Genomic DNA, 21,337 nt, shown 5'->3' with positions numbered 1-21,337 from the left:
ATGTCGCTATTGTAACGAAAAGCACCGGCGCTCGTGTATTGATTAACTGATATTTTATTCCAAAAGTCGTCATAAATAAAGGGAACCACCACATTTAACAGCCTGGAGGACGGAAGTAGATAAACCCGGTAGAAAGAGTGCTCGCCCGTATGCGACGCTCCTTGAGGTACACCCAACGCATCCGCAAAGAAGCGGGGATAATCTGATTGGTCAACAGTAGCCGGCCTTCTATTGGTTGACAGTGTTGATACACAAGAAAAATCCGTGAGCAGAGGAGAGATCCGAGAGCAGAACTTGACCTGTGAGCAGGTGTGTGTTCTGAGTGTGTGCACTTAGATCTGAGCGCACAGAGGGCACATTTGAATGCGAGCGAAATTTTTGTGTGCAAGAAGGACAAATGTGAGCACAGGCATGTGATTTTTGAATTCAAGCAGACATTTTGAAAGAAAGCAGAAGACATTTAAGTGCGAGCACAAAATGTGAGCATGAGGAGAAAAAATCTGAGCACGCGAAGGAGCTGTGTCACTGAAAAGGAATGAAATCATGCTCTCAAACTGAAAATCTATGCTCTTGATTAATGACATGATTTAACTTCCATACAGACCATGTCTGATAAACAGGCTGTGGGCCTGTATAATGTATATGTGTGTCAATGAATGTATGTTTTGTACATCAACATTCATTTACGTGACATGTGAGTCTGTCCATGTGTCACAAAACCATATAGAATAACACATCTGAGCTCATGTGCAGTTTATAAAAAGTAAAGAATGACTGATGTGTGAAATGTAAAATGAAGGATTAAATTGTATTTTTTCTACTTTTACTGCTCCAGTAGATGTGACATGTTGACTGAAGCTGTTTGAGGCCATGTGTTTGTTCCAAATCAAACAAGATGAAAAAAGGCTCTTGTTATGGGAAAATGCAATGTGGCACCAAGGTGAAATATTCTAATCTGGTCTGTTTCCACTAGTTTCTTCCATCATCATCCTAAATACCCTTAAAAGGATTTAATTCCGGTGCTGTTGGTGCTTTATAATGTGATGTTGTGACGCTCACTCGCAGCGTTTCTCTCACCTCAGGGAAAGCAGTAAGTGAGCTATATTAATACATTCTCGTTGATACTGGTTTTTAACTGATCAAGGGGACAAAAATGTGATCTATAAATCATTGGTTGGAGGGTTTGATATGTTGTTGGTTGTTTGTGTTTTGCTACAGGTTGTTTGTTAACATGGAAGTGAAGTGCATTCTGGGCCTTGTGGTCCTGGTGGCTGTGTCAGCTTTGGCTGAGAGGGAGGTGAGTTTATCGACAGATATTTTATTTTTCATTGGTTGCAAAAGTATTGAGAAGCTGTCTTTTCTTGGGACGCTGTATGAAATATAATTCATATAACAGGTTTTGATCATTTGCTAATCTTTGTTGACAATATATTTAATGTTTTACCTTATCACCTTCATAGTTGTTTGTTAGTATATACTGAATGCACGTATAATCATATGATTCACATTTCTATCATATCTTAAAAGGACTTATATCTGTGAAATATTTGCAATTAAAAGTACAACAATAACCTCTTAAATATAATCAAGTAGAAGAAAAAAGTATAAAATATTATCTTAAATTGAAATATATAAGTAATCTCAAAGTACCTCAGATATGTATTTAGGTACAACAGTTGAGTAAATGTTTCCGTCCTTTAGTCTAAATCTGTTTTTCTGTCTTTATGTAAAATTTCTGGAAACCTCCTGATTCTGTAAGTTTGCTGTCCTTTTTTTTATCCAAATACTATATCCAGAGTGTTGTTGCCTTATAATAAAACACACCATATGAGTTTAACTCTTAAAACACTGATGTCATTTTAAAAGTGAAGTTTAAGAGCTTTTATCAAAGTGTCATTTGTTTGTGTGACCGTACCTGGGTATGCAGTGAATAAACTAAAATCTCAATTTTCCACAGGTCATCAGGCTTTGACTACTTCAGAGCGGATTGAGAGAGTGAACAGGAATATTGGTAATGAATTATATATATATTTTTTTTATGACTTGCATTTTTTTATTTTGTCTTTTTCAGATCCGTACCAGCATACATACAAAATGCCAACAGAGAACATATTCTCCCACTCTTTTTAGGACTCTAACAATGGAACCGTGAATCTTCATCCAGTATTGATGTATCATTGTACCTCCTCCCACACAACACTTCCAACAAGTAGCTGAATCTTTAAAACCAAGTCTGAAGAGTCTACTTGGGGTCCAGTAGAATCGGTGCAGAAACTTAAATTGAATAACCCTGACCCTCAAATCCCTTGACATTGTTCGAGAATTACCACACACCTTGGCCCATTCCTGTTCATCATATGTTACACCCAAGTCTCTTTCCCAGGAAAGTCTCAGGGCTGCAATCCCTATCTCCCCCTGACCTTCCATCAGCATCTTATAATATTTAGCTGCTTCATGGCCTTTACCCAGCACCTGGAGGATTTTATCTAACTTATCTGCTGATTTTGGGGGGTGTAGACTTGACCCATAAATCCCCTGAAGTGCGTGGCATAATTGAAATGAATTATATTTAAAAAAAAATCTGACTTAGTTTAGCTTTTAGTTTCTGCTACTAATGAGGAAATATGCCCCCAATATAACAATTTTTTTTTTTTTTCAAATTTAATTTATTCAATTACTTTAAAAACTGGTGGAAATTATTAGTTACTTATTTATTTACTAGCTGGTTTAAACGTTGTCTGTGTAAAAATGCTGAATACCTGCAAAATATTCAGAAACTACAAATCAGAGTAAAAAATAATCTTATGTTGACTGTGCGCTGCAGTCCGTTTGCCTGGTGACCCATATCTGGAGGACGATGTTGCCTATAATTCTGAGGCTGAGAGAAACGCTGACCCCTGCACATCACGTGGCTGCATGTGGCCAAAGTCTGCCGATGGGTACGTCTACGTGCCCTACACGCTCTCCAGCGTATTCTGTGAGTAGCTCCTGGTGTGGCTCTTAAAGGTCCAATCTGTGTTTTTTTGATATACCAATTAGAAGTAAAGACATGAGATGAAAGGCAACTCCTCACAAGTTTCTCAATGGCTCATAATTCAAAATGTAAAAACAATAGACTACATTCTCATTATAGAATATTGCACATTTAATATGAAAGGTTTCTAAAATGTTCCAGCTTCTCGTGAGGTGGCAATCATCGAGCGAGGTCTGCAGTCCTTCCATGACTTCTCCTGTATCCGCTTTGTGAAACGTTCCTCCCAGAGAGAATACCTGAAAATCCAGTCCCTTAATGGGTAAGAGTGTGTTAAAGGAGCTGTACAGCACACTGTGCATGGCAACTTGATTTATTCTACCATACTTGTTTTCCTTAAGCAACCTTGTTTCCAAGAAAAATATGTGGCAATTGAATGCGGGCCGTAACAGAGGCCAGTGGAGGTCACAGATTGGGGTGGACATGTGAGAATTTAGGTAGATCGAAAACAAGGCGCGCTGCAGCATTCTGGATAAAATGCAATGGTTTAGTTGCAGAGGCAGGGAGTCCAGCTAAAATTGATTTGCAGAAGTCCGGACGTGAAATGACCAGTGTTTGGACCAGGAGTTGTGTTGTGTCCTTTGTAATGAATGACTGGATCCCACGGATGTTGTAGAGGCCAAATCTGCAGGAACGGGCCACAGCAGTGATGTTGGGGTCGCAGGATGGTCCGTTGTCGAGGATAACACCCAGGTTCTTTGCAGTAGATGAAGGCGATACTGTGACATCCTTGACAGTGACTGACAGGTACATGCGAGGGCAGTCTTTTTTAGGTTATATGAGGGTTGAGCTTGAGGTGATGTGCAATTGTCCAAGCAAGATGTCTGCCTGCTAGTGGATGGGGACGGAGGATGGGGGAAAGAGTGCAACAGTTGGGTGTCGTCTGCATAACAGTGGCAAGAGAGTCCATGTGATGTGATTGCGGAGCCTAGTGATCTAGTCTATAGTGAAAACAGAAGACTGTCTGATTGGGGTCAAGGAGGTCGTTTTGTGAAGTAATGAGTAATGACAAAAGAGATACACGTGTATTTTAGGATGTCAATTGAGTATAGGGTGGGTTTCTTTAGGAGTGGCTCTGCTGTAGCTGTCTTGAAGGCAGCTGGAATAAGGCCTGAAGTGAGGGAGGAGTTGATCAGGGTGGTGAGAAATGGCAAGATGTCGTGTGAGATGTCTTGAAGAAGGGAGGAGGGAATCAGGTCAAGTAATTAGGTGGTGGCATGGTTAGACGTCACTAGTGTGTGAACATCTTCAGAGGAGAGGGGGCTGAAGCATGTAAGGCCATCAGAGGTGAGGGTTGGAGATACTTTCTGGATGGGCATATGAGTAAATGAGGAGCTGATGTATTTTATTTCCTTGGTAAAGTAAGTTGCAAAGGCATCAGCACTAAGGGAGGAAGAAGGAGGAGGGGTGAGGTGAGTAGAGAACAAGAGGAAAAGTTTCCTGGGGTTGGAGGCAGAGGAGTTGATCTTTGACAGGGAGAAGGCAGATCTGGCTGCTGATACAGTTGAGGTGTGGTTAGAGAGGAGGTGGTGGTAGTGAGCAAGGTCATCAGCATCAGATTTTTTCCATTTTATCTCTGTTGCTTGTATCACCCACCTATTGGTCTGCAGAGATTCAGACAGCAATGGAGTGGCAGGTTGGGAGGTGAGGGGACAGAGAGTGTCTAAAGAGGAAGAGAGGGAGGATAACAGAGAGGAGGAGGCTTCCTTGGAGGACATTAGAGAGAATTGTTCTGTTGATGGTAGTGAGGAATGAACAGTTGAGGAGAGAATGGCGGGAGAGAGGAATTTCAGGTTGCGGTGGGTGGTTACTGTGTGATGTGTAGGGGCCAGGAAGGTGGTAGACTTCAAGGGGAGAGATAAGGTGACAAAGTGGTGGTCGGACACAGTAAGCTGGGTACCAGAGTGTGCCGAGTTACTACAGGACCTTGTGAAGACAAAGTAAAGTTGGATCCCGGCCCGGTGGGTGGGTGGAGAGAGTGTGACGTCAAATGGGGAGAAGAAGTCAATTAATTAAAATGAGTGCAACTTCTCTGGGTGGATGTTGAAGTCACCCAGAACAACGAGTGGTGTGCCATCATCAGGGTAGCAGCTTAGGAGGGTGTCCATCTCATTAAAGAAGTCACGGAGAGGACCGGGTGGGCGATAGATCCCCACAATGCTGAGCTTGAAAGGAAGGGTAATAGAGACAGCGTGGAATTCAAATGCAAATCCGGGTAGGTGGTTCAGGGGAAGCACCTGGTAGGACCACATGGGTGAGATGAGGAGTCCAGTTCTTCCTCCTTGACCTGTTTGTCTTAGGGAGTGTGAGAATGAGTGGGCACTTGAGGTGGGTGGCGGACGGTGAGTTACCTGGACTCCCTTGTTGGGTCACTAGGTCTTTGTTCGACAGTCTTCGTTTGGCTCTCCTGGCGCTGCAGCTGACACTGTAGTGACTATACAAGAGGTATCTAGACAAAATAAATATTTCAACTAACCCTACCCACAGAATGCCTAAATACTGGATCTACAATTACTTCCTTACTTACCAGCAACAAGATAACATGCAGATTCCTTCCCCTAAACAACATGTATCTGTATGCTGTCTGACATCTGTCCTGAATTTTCCCAGGTGCTTCTCCTACATTGGCCGTCTTGGCTACGGACAGGATCTGTCTCTGCAGCGCTCAGGCTGTGTTTATCACGACACTGTGCAGCATGAGGTGCTCCATGCCCTGGGCTTCCACCATGAGCAGAAACGCTCTGACCGCGACCAGTACATCCGCATCCTGCTGGAGAACGTCACCCCTGGTGTGTAATTAAACCACTCTTCTTTTAAAGCATTATACCACAGGTACAGATCTCATGACAACTCTGTTTTCTTTTCAAATCCTTAGGAATGGAGCACAACTTTGACAAAATCAATACTCTGAACCAGGATACCCCCTACGACTACGGCTCTGTCATGCATTACCACAAGTAGGTAAAACAAAAGCCACTCTGCTATGAGTGTGGCTGCTATCTGTGATGGAGAGCTTATCAAAATGCAAGGGGTTGGTTTGGGTGTGTTGTTTAAGATGCAACTCTTATTAATGTTTGTATGATTGTGGCGTCAGGTACGCTTTCTCTAAGAACAACCAACCCACCTTGGTGGCCATCCCTGACTCCAGTGTCGAGTTCGGCACCGCCACTGAGATAAGCCAGATGGACATCATCAGACTCAACAGGCTGTACAAGTGCTGAACAGGTAAAATAAACACAACACATCCTGTCAACACCACATTCTATAATATATTTTATTTATCTGTTCATCAACCACTATAACATTTTCTTTTTAAACAGGTGAATGAGATGATGCATACTTCAGGAAGAGAGTCGTCATCATTGCTGTCTTCACGGGTCAACAATAAATACCTTCTGATTCAATCAACATCAATAAATTTGCATTAAAACATACAGTTCTGTTGAGTTTTACTATTGTTTACGTGTGTACTTATTTCTAAAAATGTTACCTGAACTCAGTCTTACTCAGAAATACTCCTGCTTTAACTTTTTCTTTTAGCTTACAAACAAGACATAATGGAAACAGTTTTAAGATGACTAATAACTTACTGAAATGACTGAAAATAAATGAATGTAAAAGAAAAACCTTTTTTTGTTCCTGCCTGATGCTTCAGTTTGTAAGTATATAGAGAACTGTGTGTGTTTGTGAGAGAGAGAGGGACAAAAGGCCGACACTTAGCAGTAGGCTCAGTAGTACTCATTCACTACAAAATATGTATTCTCTTATTTTGAGATGGGGAACATTAACATTTGACAGAAGTTTCTGGCTGGCTTCTGGAAAAGTGGTAAAGAAATAAGATATAAAAAATATATATATATACTGTGTGTGTGTGTGTGTGTGTGAGAGAGACTGTCATTGATTATGTGTGTGAGCTCACATAATTTCATAGGAAATTACCTCCAAAAATCCTGCTTGTATTGAAAACTTATGGCCGAATTTTACATCCTGAGCGACAGCAGAAGTTGCTGAACGCATCAGATTGGGGATGATGAGGGAATGACAGCCAGTTAGAACAATGGCATTCTCCACTCTTCTCCAGATATTTAGGCTCAAATTTAACATGGGAGCTTATGAGGGTTGTTGATGCTCTTGGCACTTGAAAGCTGAATGTTACCTGAACTCAGTCATACTCCAAAATACTTCTGCTTGAACTTTCTTTTAGATTACAAATAAAACATAGCGGAAACCTTTTTAAAAGAAGAGTAATAAAATGAGATGGTATATAAAAGAGAAAACTTGTGCCTCTTGACGCTTCATTGTAAAGAGAAACCAGGAGTCGATCCATCTGGACTGGACTATTGGCACAACACCATTTTCTGGACTGCAATGAGGACATTGCTATTATGCCGAATTATATAGTTATTAAAATAAATTATTTATCTATGAACTCACATGTGTTTTAATAAGATTACATAATAATGGGACTGTTTTTATATATATTTGTGTCCTTCTCACTGTGATGGTGTGGGTGGGAATCCAAAGCTAAAATTGATGTTAACAGCCTTAAAGTCGTTGTAGCACGTATGTGTCACCGTATGTGTGTTTTGTACATGACTGTATATCAGCATGTGACAAGTGAATCTGTTCAAATGTCACAAAATTAAATTTAAAAAATGCATCTGAGCTCATGTGCAGTTTATAAAAAGTAAAGAATGACTGATGTGTGAAATGTAAAATGAAGGATTAAATTGTATTTTTTCTACTTTTACTGCTCCAGTAGATGTGACTTGTTGACTGAAGCTGTTTGAGGCCATGTGTTTGTTCCAAATCAAACAAGGTGAAAAAAGGCCCTTCTTATGGGAAAATGCAATGTGACACCAAGGTGAAATATTCTAATCTGGTCTGTTTCCACTAGTTTCTTCCATCATCATCCTAAATACCCTTAAAAGGATTTAATTCCGGTGCTGTTGGTGCTTTATAATGTGATGTTGTGACGCTCACTCGCAGCGTTTCTCTCACCTCAGGGAAAGCAGTAAGTGTGCTATATTAATACATTCTCATTGATACTGGTTTTTAACTGATCAAGGTGACAAAAATGTGATCCATAAATCGTCGGTTAGAGGGTTTGATATGTTGTTGGTTGTTTGTGTTTTGCTACAGGTTGTTTGTTAACATGGAAGTGAAGTGCATTCTGGGCCTTGTGGTCCTGGTGGCTGTGTCAGCTTTGGCTGAGAGGGAGGTGAGTTTATCGACAGATATTTTATTTTTCATTGGTTGCAAAAGTATTAAGAAGCTGTCTTTTCTTGGGACGCTGTATAAAATATAATTCATAAAACAGGTTTTGATCATTTGCTAATCTTTGTTGACAATTTTTTTGTTAGTATTTGCTGAATGCACTTATAATCTTATGATTCACATTTCTATTACATCAATTGTATCTTAAAAGGACTTATATCTGTGAAATAATTGCAATTAAAAGTACAATAATACCCTCTTAAATATAATAAAGTAGAAGAGAAAAGTATAGAATTGTTTCTAAAATTGAAAAACATACCGTAAGTAATCTCAAAGTACCTCAGATATGTACTTAAGTACAAAAGCTGAGTAAATATTTCCATCCTTTAGTCTAAATCTGCTTTTCTGTCTTCTTTTTCTTTATGTAAAATTTCTGGAAACCTCCTGATTCTGTAAGTTTGCTGTCCTTTTTTTATCCAAATATAACACCCAGAGTGTTGTTGCCTTATAATAAAACACACTGTATGAGGTTAACTCTAAAAACACTGATGTCATTTTAAAAGTGAAGTTTAAGAGCTTTTATCATATTGTAATTTGTTTGAGTGACCGTAGCTCGGTACGCAGTGAATAAACTAAAATCTCAATCAATTTTCGTCAGGTCATCAGGCTTTGACTACTTCAGAGCTGATCGAGAGAGTGAACAGGAATATTGGTAAGGACTTTTTTATTTATTTTTTAATCAGATTTAGTTTAGCTTTTAGTTGTTGCTCTGATCCAAGATGTGACCTGTCTGATCTTCTTTCTTACCAGCCATGATTTCAGAAATAGTGAGGAAATATGCCCTCCAATGTAACAAAAACTGAGTTTTTTTCATATCTAATTTGTTCATTTACTTGTTCAATCACGTTTTCATAATCTTATTTCCAACATGAAGTTTTAAGGTCTGCTTCAGCAATACAAATCTGTTGGAAATTATTGGTTACTTAGTCATTTATTAGTTGGTCTAAACGTTGTCTGTGTAAAAATGCTGAATACCTAAAAAAAAAAACTACAAATCAGAAAATCTTGTAAAAAATAATCTTATGTTGACTGTGTGCTGCAGTCCGTTCGCCTGGCGACCCATATCTGGAGGACGATGTTGCCTATAATTCTGAGGCTGAGAGAAACGCTGACCCTTGCACATCGAGTGGCTGCATGTGGCCCAAGTCTGCCGATGGGTACGTCTACGTGCCCTACGCCGTCTCCAGAGTGTACAGTGAGTAGCTCCTGGTGTGGCTCTTTAATGTCTAAACTTGTTTTTTTTAATAAACCAATTAGAAGTTAGGACATGAGATGAAAAGCAACTCCTCACATCTTTCTCAATGGCTCATAATTAAAAAATGTAAAAACAATAGACTCCCTTGTCATTACAGAAATTTGCACATTAAATATGAAAAGTTTTTCAAATTTTTCAGCTTCTCGTGAGGTGGCAATCATCGATCGAGGTCTGCAGTCCTTCCATGAATTTTCTTGTATCCGCTTTGTGAGACGCACCTCCCAGAAAGAGTTCCTGAATATCCGATCCCTTAATGGGTAAGAGTGTGTTAAATGAGGTGTACAACACACTTCGCAAGGCATCCTGATTTATTCTACCATGCTTGTTTTCCTTTAGCAACCCTGTTTCTAATAGGTGGCATTATAATATGTGTTTCCTGTTCTATTTTGTTGTTTCTATGTGCATCTTGTGTGTCACATTTTACTTTCCACTTCCTGTCTTTGTCTTTTTACACTTATATTATGCGCACACATCGCTAACCGTTGACAAGGTAGCTTTCTAATTTTTCCCACTGTGTTCATTTTAAAAGCATTATGTCTGCATCTGCCAGCTGGCCATCTCAATAAGAGTTGAATAGTAATGTGCTAATTCCACTTTGGGAGAATTGATGTTCTGTGCAATTACATAAGAGTTGAGATAGACACAGAAATATATATATATATATATATATAATATCTGTATTGGCATATTGGAAAATAATCTAATATCATGCATCCCTACTTGAGGTATTTTTAATATTTACTAAACAGAGTCAAAAACCAAACAACATGACTGACCCGCTGTCAGTGAATATGCTGTCTGACATCTGTCCTGAATTTTCCCAGGTGCTACTCCTTCATTGGTCGTCTTGGCTACGGACAGGATCTGTCTCTGTCTCGCTCGGGCTGTGTTTATCACCATCTTGTACAGCATGAGGTGCTCCATGCCCTGGGCTTCCACCATGAGCAGAAACGCTCTGACCGCGACCAGTACATCCGCATCCAGCTGGAGAATGTCACCCCTGGTGTGTGATTAAATTATAGAAAAGAGACAATATTAAGATTTGCACTTAATATAAGATAAGATGTACCCATGTGCCACATAGGAGACATTATTTAATGGGTGCTATTAAAATAAAGTGCACCATAATATATTTAAGTTTAGTTGAACATTTTGAGAGATACGTTTATTAGTCAGGTGAGATGATTGATACTAATGTCATATCTGTCCTTTAAATGTGAAGTTACAGCCACCAGAAATATTTGGAAACAATTCACCTGATTCTGGTAGCAAAGTCTGCCTCCCAGCACAGCTAAAGCTCAGAAATGAACATGTCATATCTTGCTTCAAAGGTTTAAGTGCTGCTCCAAGCCACAAAATGTTCTGACTCACTCAGTAAAACTCTCCACAAGAAAACAAATTTCACAGCATTATACCACAGGTACAGATCTCATGACAAATCTGTTTTCTTTTTAAATCCTTAGGATTGGAGCATAACTTTGACAAAATCAATACTCTGAACCAGGATACCCCCTACGACTACGGCTCTGTCATGCATTACCACCAGTAGGTAAAACAAAAGCCACTCTGCTATGAGTGTGGCTGCTATCTGTGATGGAGAGAATTTAAAAAATGCAAGGGGTTGGTTTGGGTGTGTTGTATGTGGTGCAACTCTTATTAATGTTTGTCCTTTTGTGGCGTCAGGTACGCTTTCTCAAAGAACAACCTGCCCACCTTGGTGGCCATCCCTGACTCCAGTGTCGAGTTCGGCCTCGCCACCGAGATGAGTCAGATGGACATCATCAGACTCAACAAGCTGTACAAGTGCTGAACAGGTAAAATAAACACAACACATCCTGTCAACAACATGTAACCCAGTAAAGAACTGGGCCCAGTTATATTATTTGTTCCCCATATTATTTCCTGTTTGCTGACAATTAGAGTGATTTGGTTCATACTTGGTTCTTATTGGCTATATCAGGCAATGAAGACTTCCCACTGGAAAGGGAAAGTAAGTTCCACCCCGTTTCCCGCAGGAGATTGACAACACCGAGTAAGAACAACAAAGCAAGCAGACGAGTGTTACAAGTGCAGAAACAAGCTCAATTTAACAAGTGAAATTTGTTAATGAGATGATAAGTGAGAGAGGTGATTGAAAGGATCTGTGCACTACGAGTTTGCCACTTTTGGTAGCGTCTTGGCTACGTTTCTGAGATTCCTGGAAATCCTTTGATTTTGGATTTGGATTCTCCTTGATGAAGTAGATGGCGAGCCCCCAATGAACGAGATACCTCCTCACCCTGAGGAGTTGGACTGAGATCACCTGTTGCTCTGAGGACGATACCACCCCTAAAAGTGCCAATATAGTTCAAGTTCAAAGCACCCCATGGCTCCAGTTACTTATTGTCTGTCATTCTCTCTTTGACCCTCCTACGAACCTAGTTACTGGTCCTGAATACAATTGAGTACTCTGAGTATTCGAGGTGGGTGACATACACATTCTCAAATGTAGTTAATTTATCTATTTATCAACCACTATAACATTTTCTTTCTAAACAGGTGAATCAGATGATGCATACTTCAGGAAGAGAGTCGTCATCATCGCTGTCTTCATGGGTCAACAATAAATTCTTTATGATACAATCAACATCAATAAATTTGCATTAAAACATACAGTTCTGTTGAGTTTTACTCTTGTTTACGTGTGTACTTAATTTCTAAAAATGTTACCAGAACTCAGTCATACTCAGAAATACTCCTGCTTGAACTTATTTTAGCTTACAAACAAAACATAATGAAAACCGTGAAATGATTGAATATAAAAGAGAAAAACTAGAACAATTCTCAATGAATTTCACATGTGCCTGATGCTTTATAAGTATATAACTGTGTCTGTCTGTGAGAGAGACAGGGACAAAATGGCCGCCACAAAGATCGATCACTCAATGAGTTGACAGCTGAGGATATTACACTGACACTGATACTATAACATGTTTATTCTCTTAAAAACAAAAAATGGGGAACATTAACATGTGAAAGAAATGTCTGGCTTGATAAATAAATTAGAAAATAAGTAGTACAGAAATAAGATATGTAAAATATTCCTATAATTTCACGGGAAAAAAGTAATGTCCTGCTTCTACTGAAAACAAAGTCTTGTGGCATAACTTTACATCCTGAGCGACAGGAGAAGTTGCTGAATGCATAGATGTAGACTGGGAAAGATGAGGGAATGACAGCTAGTAAGAAAGATGTGATTCTCCACTTTCCTCCAGACATTTAGGCTCAACTTCAGTTTTTGAGACTATATAGCTAAAAGTCTTACTTTTGCGACCAGCACAAAATTGCCCACCAGTCTGATGTATAAATGATGTGTGTGGAGTGAAAATTGAAGGATCTTAATCAAGATTACTGGAAATATTCTCTGCAATATGAAAAACACCAATTTAAAATCCCAAATGGGCCGAATATTTTCAGAAACATAAACTGCAATGGCTTGAAAACCTTTCAAGCTACAAACATTTGCATTTACTCAAGTAAAGTCCCAAGTCTGGTGACTCATTTAAACTCTGAATCACTTTTCCATGTTAAGTAATGGCGAGACAACAAGACCCCAAAGAGGAATGGGTTTGAGCTCATTTCATGATGACTTCCTATTAATTCTTATGGGAAAATCTTAATTCCACACTTGTACCGATGGTTCTGCACGTTATGTTGTATTTCTTTGTATGTGTCGGAAAAGCTGCAGGACTAATTTATGCACTGAAAAGTCACACGGAAGAATTCGCATTAATAAGTATCGGAGAGTATATAGTGAAGTCTTGAAAATATCTTGCAATTTCTTTGTAAAATGTTGAATCAATTATCTGAAGACAAAATAAGATACAGATCACATCACAGTTTTCAATAATGAATATATTTGTTGCCAAAAGTTTAAAATAAAGACTGTTATTGTTTAAAGGCGAATTCTCTTTCAGGAAACAGCATCATGGGAATAAGCATCTGGCATCAAGGTCCTATCAGTTGCAGCAGGTTTATTTATTTTTCCAATCATGTTCTCTTCAGTGTTTACAAAAACAGCTTTATTCCAAACCTGGACAGAAACACTAACATAACCTTTTATTGAGTGTCTGCGAGGTAAGCTTTATTAATCACACATTTAAAGAGGACCTAAAGAAAAGAGACAAGGATGTGTTTTCTGGGGACTAAAGCATGTAAACCTTTTCTAGTAGTGACCCAAAATAAAATGATGAACCTGAGCATAATATGTCTCCTCTAAGCTTTGTTTTCTTAAGGATTCCAGAGGACATGAGTGATTGTAGCCTATTAACCGTTTAAAATGAATGAATGTTCCTCACTGGAATACAGTTATGACTTCTATTTCACCAACAACAAAACTTAATATCTTTCTAATACATTTTCTCAAAGTGTTCACACATAATATGTGAGTCTGTTCTGCTTTGGACTCGTCATGTGTGTGTTGGAATGTTGTTGAACCAAGTGTTACAACCTGTACAGACTTCAGGGGTTTAAATAAGAACATTAGTATAAGTCAAAGAAACCTCAGTGTGACACGTTCTGGGTTGGAGGACTAGCCGCTGCAGTACAGCAGTTTGATGCGGTTGATGTCGTTTTGGTTCATCTCTGTAGCCGTGCCGAACTCGTTGTTGGAGTTTGGGACAGCCACCATGGTGGGGTTGTGGTCATCCTTGGAGAAAGCCAGCCTTAAAGAAGGAGAGGACCAGAGTGATCAGTGATTTGAAAGTGGATTTTTTGCTGCTCAAGTAGAGATGTTGCGTGATTTGAAAAGTGGATTTTTTGCTGCTCAAGTAGAGATGTTGCGTACGATGCAAAACTTAAAGGATAGTACTATTCTATTTTGTTCCTATTTTAAAAAATTCACATTGAAAGACAAACACAGTGAATTGATCCTCTGTAAATAGTCCCTTACAGATGCACTGTTTCTCCTGTTCGAGTGACCTTTGTCAAAAATTACAGGAAGCAGCTTTTTTTTTCAATCAGTGAGCCTTTTTAAAAAGTGAAACATTACACTTGCTTGGGGCTTTACGTTGTTTAGTAAATTGGGGGTTTGATCTTATTATGGGATATTTTTTGTCTTTGTCTCATTAGGCAGAAATAAAGAATATCTCAAGCTTCATCCAATCAAACCCCTGGATGATTTTGGTTGCCTTGGTGTCACCCCTTTTTTTATATCGCACTCCACAGAACAGCATGTATGTAGTGACAGAATGCACAGACAGAAGTCAATGGGCACCAGACAATTCAAAACATGGATAAGATTTCAAAATTTATTACAAAGTAGTCTGCTAAACTGACCTGCCGTAGTGCATGACGGAGCTGTAGTCGTATGGAGTCCCCTGGTTCAGAGTGTCGACCTTTTTAAAGTTAAAATCCTGACCTGCAGTGGTGGAGGAAATATTAACATCGGGTACTTGAAGCAACATTAGGTAGCTTTTTGACCTTAAGATAACAGCTTCAAAATCATGTTGATGGTTCAGTGTGTTGTAACAGGGTGAATGGTGTCTCTGTCACTTGTTTCTGCACAGTGTAACTTCTGTGAGACAGTTTACCGTTTTTGTTTTGAGCCAAGTCCAGTCTTGGAATCTGTCAGGAATCGTTTTTCTCTGCCTCCTCACTGCTGCAGCCTACCTGTCATGACATTCTGCAGCAGGACCTGGACATGCTGGTCCCGATCAGAGCGACAATGCTCATGGTTGAAGCCCAGAGCGTGGAGCAGCTCGTGCTGGACCGTCCCAAAGTAAACACAGCCGCTGCGGCTCAGAGACACTATCTGCCCGTAGCCCTGGCGGCCCAAGTACGAGTAACATCTACAGAGATGTTGGATAGGACAGATCAAAAGTTTATGTCGTTAAGGATTGTCATTGATAACATTAACAGGCATACTTAAACCTTTATGTACCCATTCAGAGACTGAATGTAGAGAAAGTCCTTCTCGGTGGTGCGGGGAAGGAAGCGAATGCAGGTGGAGGAGGAGAAGGAGTCAATGCCTTTTTTGATGATATCCAGCTCCTCAGAGCCTGGAGGGGAAACATAAAGATGGAAACCACACGCTGAAACAAAAAACGCAGAGGGAGATTGTTCTATATTTTCCATACTGTCAAAAAATCCCTTGAAAAGGCGCCAAAAATAATGTGTTAATTATTACTGTCCTAAGTCCTAACCCTGTGACTCTCAGCCCCAAGCTGGAATAATATCTTTCTATTCATTTCCTCAATGAGCTGGTCACCATAGTTTCAAGCAAATGTTACTGAAAAATTAGGTATAGTATATGTTTGAAACTATTTCCAGCTGCAGATTAATCCACATTTGGGGCTCCAGTATACCCATCAGAATGGCATTATGTGTGGTATTAAGCAGAAAACTGAAAGAAGGAAATGAAGGAACCAAGTGCAAGAGTTTGGCTCTTTGATATGTTTTTACTCATTTTTAGACAACAGTGGATTGATGCAAGATGATGCTTTTGTGTTTTTGTTAATTCGTTCTATTTTCTGAGTGTGTGTTTTGAGAGAGCTTTTTGCGGGACGTTCACTGATGATTTTTGCCTTTGCTTCGGATTTGTTGACAAAAAAACAAATAATAAAAAAAGAAAAACTAAACCAGAACAGATCCTGAATGTACTCCTGCAACACGTGGAACATATGTAGACGCTTACGGTAGTGGTTAGCAATGATATAGGGAATATAAACTTTGCCGTCGCTGGATTTAGGCCACAGACGATTACGCAGGGTGGAGGGTTTGGTGCTTCTCTTGGTGCGATGATGAGCGATGATGATGTCATCTCTTACCCTGATGCCATCACGGTAACGGTCTGAAGAGTGTGTGAGAAGAAGAAACAGCAGTCACAACAACATCGGTCAGATATTTTTGTCATGGTTTGGGGTTTTTGGTTCAGTTCAGTGTGTTTTTTATTTCACAAGGTTCATCCTCACATGTCATGTTGTGTTACCTGCTGCCCTTTGTCTTGTTTTCCCTCCCTTGTGAGTGTCCTGATTGATTTCCCTGCTGTTTTCCCTGCTCACCTGTGTTTATTCAGTTATTATTCTCTGTGTATTTAAGTCCATGTCTCCCTCTCTCGCTCTTTTTGTCAGTTCGTCTGCTCTGTTTCTCCACATCAGTCCTGTGTTCCTCGTGTTCCTGCCAGTGCTTCTTTGAGTTTGTGCCTGATTTGGTTTTTGTATTTTTCTACTTATTTTAGTCCTCGGATTTGCCCCTGCTTGTTCCTTGTGTTTTTTGCTGCCTTTAGTTTGCCTTTGTTCTTTCCAGCCTGCTGCCTCCTGAGTGTCCTGCATTACCTTCTGCACTGCGGTGTGACAATCTAAGTTTATGTCACAGGTCCTGCATGTAAATGAGTAGGGTCTTAAGTCCCAAACAGTATCCAGCTACCGAAAAGAGGTTTGGTCAAACAGTCTGCTTATTGTAAACACAACCATTTCAAGTCACTGCACACAACCCAGCATTTAGTTACAGTCACACCCTTTGTAAATTAACGTGTCACAGATATCATAACAACCAAAGCACAGCACAGGTGTAAATGATTAAATTAATGATGGCAGAAGTCTGTTTAGCTGCTGCAGTGTCACTTTAACAGAACACCTTTTTTTTCCAAATCATTGTATCACCTGGGCTTTTCCTGCTTTGTCAAGTGAAAATGTCGAAAAGGTTTACACCGACATGACTTCAACCATGTAACCCAGCTGTGTCTTGAGTGCATAAAACTCCATGTAATTCAGCAAAATCAGAATAAAAATGTGTAGTTTTTGTGCCCCTCAATAGCTGACAGTGTGACCCAATATCGTTTTTACAGTGTGTGCTGTTGGAGTCAGCATGATGCGTTCATTGTGCCTCACTGAGATTGTTGTTGGCTTTCTCCAGCTGATCTGAGACAGTCAGTTTTCCCTCGTCTTCATCGTTATTGTCAGCATCCGCTTTCTTTACAACCTGCAAACAGGGTGACAACGTTTCTGTGGTAAGAAGTACATATGACTCTCTATCTGACTTCTAATGGGAACGTTTTGTATAGAAATAGTTTGTTAAAAAGTGAATGTGTATGTAAAGCAAACTCCTCCTCCAGTGCTCTGTGTCAGTTGGTAATCATCAATCTGAGTGAATAAAAGTCACATGTGGAGTTCCTCAAGGGTCTGTTCTCGGACCTGCTCTATTCAACATCTACTGTACATCCTCCCCCTTGATCGGACTGTGGATTATTATAACATCTCCTACCACTCATAACTTTACATTGTGTCACCACATGACTACCATCCCTTACAACTGATGTGAAGTGCAGCTCACAAATCAGTGAGTGGTTGGGCCAGAATGAAGACCAAGAAAACAAACAAGTTAGAAAGATTAACAGTAAGTGCATGGCACTTTGAATCTGTGATACAAATGTTTACAGATGAGGTAATGTATTAAAGTTTTAATTACCTTAAATTTTGTCTTGTTTGCTGACTTCCCTATCAGGGAAACAATGATGACCTAAAGAAACCTTGAGTAAAATTTGGGTATCTCTTGTTTCAAAGTTGGGAACATTTGGGATAATGTAAGCGCACAACTCAACAATATATATGTGTAACAAAGACCTAGTCGTTTTGAGACATTTCAATGCAGAATTAATACATATTATATCTTTGTCTTATCTAAATGTGTTTCTGTGCCCCAGTAAAGTACTTTAAATTGCCTTGTGTCTGAATGTAGCGCTATAAATAAACCTTGTCTTCCTGAGCTAAGGTCATATGGTAGGATTGAAAGTTCAAGAACTATTTGCACTAACTGTAAACAGTATTGCAGTCAGTGTTTCCTGTTGAAAATACTTTTATAACAAAAAAGATAATTTGTTAGTGACAGGATGGCTGACCTGACTGGGTGCTCCAGCTGTGGTTCTCACTCCCGCCTCGGTCCAGGCTGAGACTGCAAGCAGAACCAGGAGACCCAACATGTACTTCATATCTGCAGACAGGCAGTATTATCCCTTTACCTTTACCTCTTTGTTTCAGACATGAAGCAGGAATTGTGGCGCTCCGTGAGGGACCCAGTCATCTTCTGCAGAGCATAAAGTTAATTTCTTTCATTTGAGTCTCTGACACTGAGGTCCACCCTTACCGGATATGTGACCATTCCAGGAGAACAAAAACAGAGTTGAAGTGTTTACTGTTGATATCGCAGTTGACTGAGCGGCCTTAGAGCTCTGTCATCAAGTGTTTGCTCTCTGTGAACATATAGTAGTCGTACTACCAGAGCCTCCATCTACAACCAATGCTATTGATATCACTTCAAGGACTCCTGCTACCATCACTGCTCTCTAGAGGTGGAGAGTAACTAAGTACGTTTATTCAGGTACTGCGCATCAGTACAATTCTAAGATACATGTAACTTTCTTGACTATTTCCATTTCATTCTGCTTTATACTTGGCATTTAGTTGACAGTCACAAGTTCACTCAAAATAAAAATTTGCCTAAATCACTGAACTTAGGTGATTTAATGACATGTACATTTTCCATCTAATGTTAAGTGTCACATTCAATGCAAAGATTATCCGTCAGGTTGAGACAATGTGAATCCATGAAATATCCAGATTTGTGTTTATGCAGAAGTAATGTGAACACAGTTTACATGGCACAGCCTGCCTTAATTTTATTTAATCAGACTATGTTATTTCATTTATTCACATTGAATCAACATGATAAAAAACAAACATATTAAATGTGACGATTTACATTGAACTTACATTATGTAGTAAGATGGAACATTTACCTGTAATTATAGTCTTGTCACATATTGAGTTGTTTGCATTTCCAATAAAGAAATGTTTCACCTTTAATCCTGTAAGAGGATTCTAAATAAGCCAAAATTTGACAAAAGATTGGCCCAAAAAAATGAAATTCTTTCACCTCCTATAAATCATCTCAACTTAACTCAAAGTCTAGATATTGACAATATAATAAGACATATTTCTGTCACACTAAAACTCCACAGCTGTACAATGAAAGACTTTTGGGATGGATTTTCTATTGTGTTACTTTACTATTTTTTGTGAGCCCGAAACCTTTCCTGTTGCATCATCATATACATACGCAGTGGTGGAATGTAACTAGGTGTATTTACTCAAATATTGTACTGAAGGACAATTTAGAAGCAGTCTACTTGCACTTTACAGGCATATTTTCATTCCAAGCTACTTTACTTCTTCTCTTCTTTAAGACTGAGAGCTGCAGCTGTGGTACTTACCCCTGCCCTGGTCCAAGCTGAGACTGCAAGCAGGGCATTTCAGGGGTGTATTTCATCTCTGCCAGGCTGAAACAACCCAGCAGTCAGAGCAAGACACAAAGCCGCATCAGTCTCAGGAGGATTATGAGCAGGCAGACAGTACTGTTCCCTTACCTGTACATCCTTATTTCAGTAAGTTATAGCAAAACATGCACCACCTTCAGTACATCATTGACAGATCTCCATAATCCTGCAGATAAACGTATATTTACTTTATTAAACCTCAATAAATATTCTGTTTATTATTCAGGTCTCTCTCGCTGACACTGAGGCCCACCCACAGCAGATTAATAACCCTACTAATCCTGAAAACAAAGACAGAGTTTAAGTGTTTAACATTGACGTTGATCTCGACTGAGTGACCTCACCCCTATGAGATTAAGTGTTTACTCTCTGGGAACATATAGGAGCCGCTCACAGATGTAATGGAAGTGCTTTTCAAAGAGGTCACAGAGACTGACAAACACAAGGTCAGATGAGTGATGGACCCCTCACCTTTTACTTCCATTCTCTCTGAATCTGACTTCTTGCATTTCCAGTCGCTTTCTTCCTAGTCCAGAGGCTTCGTAAATTGTGAAAAGCTGAATCAGTTGTGTCATGAAGATGTCTCCTAGTTATTACCTTTCTTTGAATGGCAGACGTTTAAATGTGTGAGGTGTTCTTTTTTCACGACTTTTATCACAACATCATATTGAATAATTTTTACTGCAGTTTAACAGAAGCATTTTTAACATTTTGATCATTTTATTTGAAGTAATTTTTTAATTGCAGTCTTTTTTTACAACGCCATAACATGCTGTTTTTCAAAGATATTAACTATTAACAGTTTCAATCATCCTTTATTTCACAATGTTTACAACCGAAAGTGAACCAGGAGGAACTTTAAGACAACATCAACTTTATCACCACCCTGTGCCTCTACTTAATAATCAATATTGTTTTGCAACCAGATTAAATGTGGGTGCCCTCATGTGCGTTAATCTTTCTCAAGTGGGGTCATCTCACTCACTCAATACAAATGGGGAAAAACACTTCTAAAAAACTTTCCATCTGGTGAGACAAATACAGAATGAATACAGAAATATAGTGTATGGAAGTTAAGTAAATAGGTAAATTAAGACACTGGCAAATCAAAGCAGAAATTTTGATTCATGTCATATAGATATGTTCATATATTTGATACATTCTTTAAGGCCTACATTTATTATACATTTATTGCATTTAATTACATATCAAATTAATAACCGAGCCATTCATCTATTTATTTTGGATTCTGCAAGTTACAGTCCTCCACAGTTTTGCGTGACGTCGCTGCAGTAAGACACCTAAACTGTGACTGTGTATGAAACAGTGCCCTGCTGCTCTCTCAGACCTTTGTGCCTACTTTCCCACTAGGAGGCAACACATCACCACTTGTAAAACAGGACAGGAACACACTGATACCATTGTTTATCCAGTGAGGGGTTTTTGCTATTGGAAAATCTTTTGC

The 21,337-nt window shown here is 39.4% G+C and overlaps 3 protein-coding genes across 5 annotated transcripts; 2 read left to right on the top strand and 1 right to left on the bottom strand.

The window, feature by feature from the left end:
* The first annotated feature begins 1,071 nt into the window (after positions 1-1,071).
* Positions 1,072-6,483, top strand: LOC115586110 (high choriolytic enzyme 1-like). The gene is made up of 9 exons (XM_030424889.1): positions 1,072-1,090; positions 1,219-1,297; positions 1,966-2,011; positions 2,825-2,977; positions 3,176-3,293; positions 5,642-5,820; positions 5,907-5,988; positions 6,126-6,256; positions 6,352-6,483. Exons 2-8 carry the CDS (start codon positions 1,232-1,234, stop codon positions 6,250-6,252), a joined length of 771 nt encoding a protein of 256 aa, XP_030280749.1. The 5' UTR covers positions 1,072-1,090; positions 1,219-1,231; the 3' UTR covers positions 6,253-6,256; positions 6,352-6,483.
* Positions 6,484-8,173: 1,690 nt separating this feature from the next.
* Positions 8,174-12,233, top strand: LOC115586111 (high choriolytic enzyme 1-like). Of its 3 annotated transcripts, XR_003984806.1 has the most exons (10): positions 8,174-8,252; positions 8,915-8,960; positions 9,351-9,503; positions 9,703-9,820; positions 10,388-10,566; positions 11,027-11,108; positions 11,247-11,377; positions 11,524-11,595; positions 11,985-12,025; positions 12,102-12,233. XR_003984806.1 is itself a non-coding variant. In XM_030424890.1 (9 exons), the coding sequence occupies exons 1-7, from the start codon at positions 8,187-8,189 to the stop codon at positions 11,371-11,373; spliced, it is 771 nt and encodes a 256-aa protein (XP_030280750.1). In that variant the 5' UTR covers positions 8,174-8,186; the 3' UTR covers positions 11,374-11,377; positions 11,985-12,025; positions 12,102-12,233. The 3 variants fall into 3 exon arrangements, 2 of the variants coding, with proteins under 2 accessions (XP_030280750.1, XP_030280752.1); XM_030424890.1 differs by lacking the exon at positions 11,524-11,595; XM_030424892.1 differs by lacking the exons at positions 11,524-11,595; positions 11,985-12,025.
* Positions 12,234-13,532: 1,299 nt separating this feature from the next.
* LOC115586928 (low choriolytic enzyme-like) lies at positions 13,533-18,613 on the bottom strand. The gene is made up of 8 exons (XM_030426402.1): positions 18,439-18,613; positions 18,009-18,059; positions 17,432-17,522; positions 16,237-16,392; positions 15,484-15,601; positions 15,213-15,391; positions 14,880-14,961; positions 13,533-14,266 (listed from the first exon to the last, which is right to left on the bottom strand). Exons 1-8 carry the CDS (start codon positions 18,526-18,528, stop codon positions 14,134-14,136), a joined length of 900 nt encoding a protein of 299 aa, XP_030282262.1. The 5' UTR covers positions 18,529-18,613; the 3' UTR covers positions 13,533-14,133.
* Positions 18,614-21,337: the final 2,724 nt, after the last annotated feature.

The sequence above is a fragment of the Sparus aurata genome, chromosome 8, assembly GCF_900880675.1.
Source record: "Sparus aurata chromosome 8, fSpaAur1.1, whole genome shotgun sequence".
Taxonomy (NCBI): domain Eukaryota; kingdom Metazoa; phylum Chordata; class Actinopteri; order Spariformes; family Sparidae; genus Sparus; species Sparus aurata.
The sequence above is the reverse complement of the archived record's forward strand: the minus strand, read 5'-3'. Positions and strand labels throughout refer to the sequence as shown.

Coding starts and splice junctions, on each gene's coding strand:
- LOC115586110 (XM_030424889.1), top strand. CDS start 1,232: ATGGAAGTGAAGTGCATTCTGGGCCTTGTGGTCCTGGTGGCTGTGTCA. Junction 1,298..1,965: donor CAGCTTTGGCTGAGAGGGAG/GTGAGTTTATCG, acceptor ACAGGTCATCAG/GCTTTGACTACTTCAGAGCG. Junction 2,978..3,175: donor CACGCTCTCCAGCGTATTCT/GTGAGTAGCTCC, acceptor AAAATGTTCCAG/CTTCTCGTGAGGTGGCAATC.
- LOC115586111 (XM_030424892.1), top strand. CDS start 8,187: ATGGAAGTGAAGTGCATTCTGGGCCTTGTGGTCCTGGTGGCTGTGTCA. Junction 9,821..10,387: donor AATATCCGATCCCTTAATGG/GTAAGAGTGTGT, acceptor GAATTTTCCCAG/GTGCTACTCCTTCATTGGTC. Junction 10,567..11,026: donor GCTGGAGAATGTCACCCCTG/GTGTGTGATTAA, acceptor TTAAATCCTTAG/GATTGGAGCATAACTTTGAC.
- LOC115586928 (XM_030426402.1), bottom strand. CDS start 18,528: ATGAAGTACATGTTGGGTCTCCTGGTTCTGCTTGCAGTCTCAGCCTGG. Junction 15,392..15,483: donor TACATTCAGTCTCTGAATGG/GTACATAAAGGT, acceptor ACATCTCTGTAG/ATGTTACTCGTACTTGGGCC. Junction 14,962..15,212: donor GCTGCAGAATGTCATGACAG/GTAGGCTGCAGC, acceptor CCACCACTGCAG/GTCAGGATTTTAACTTTAAA.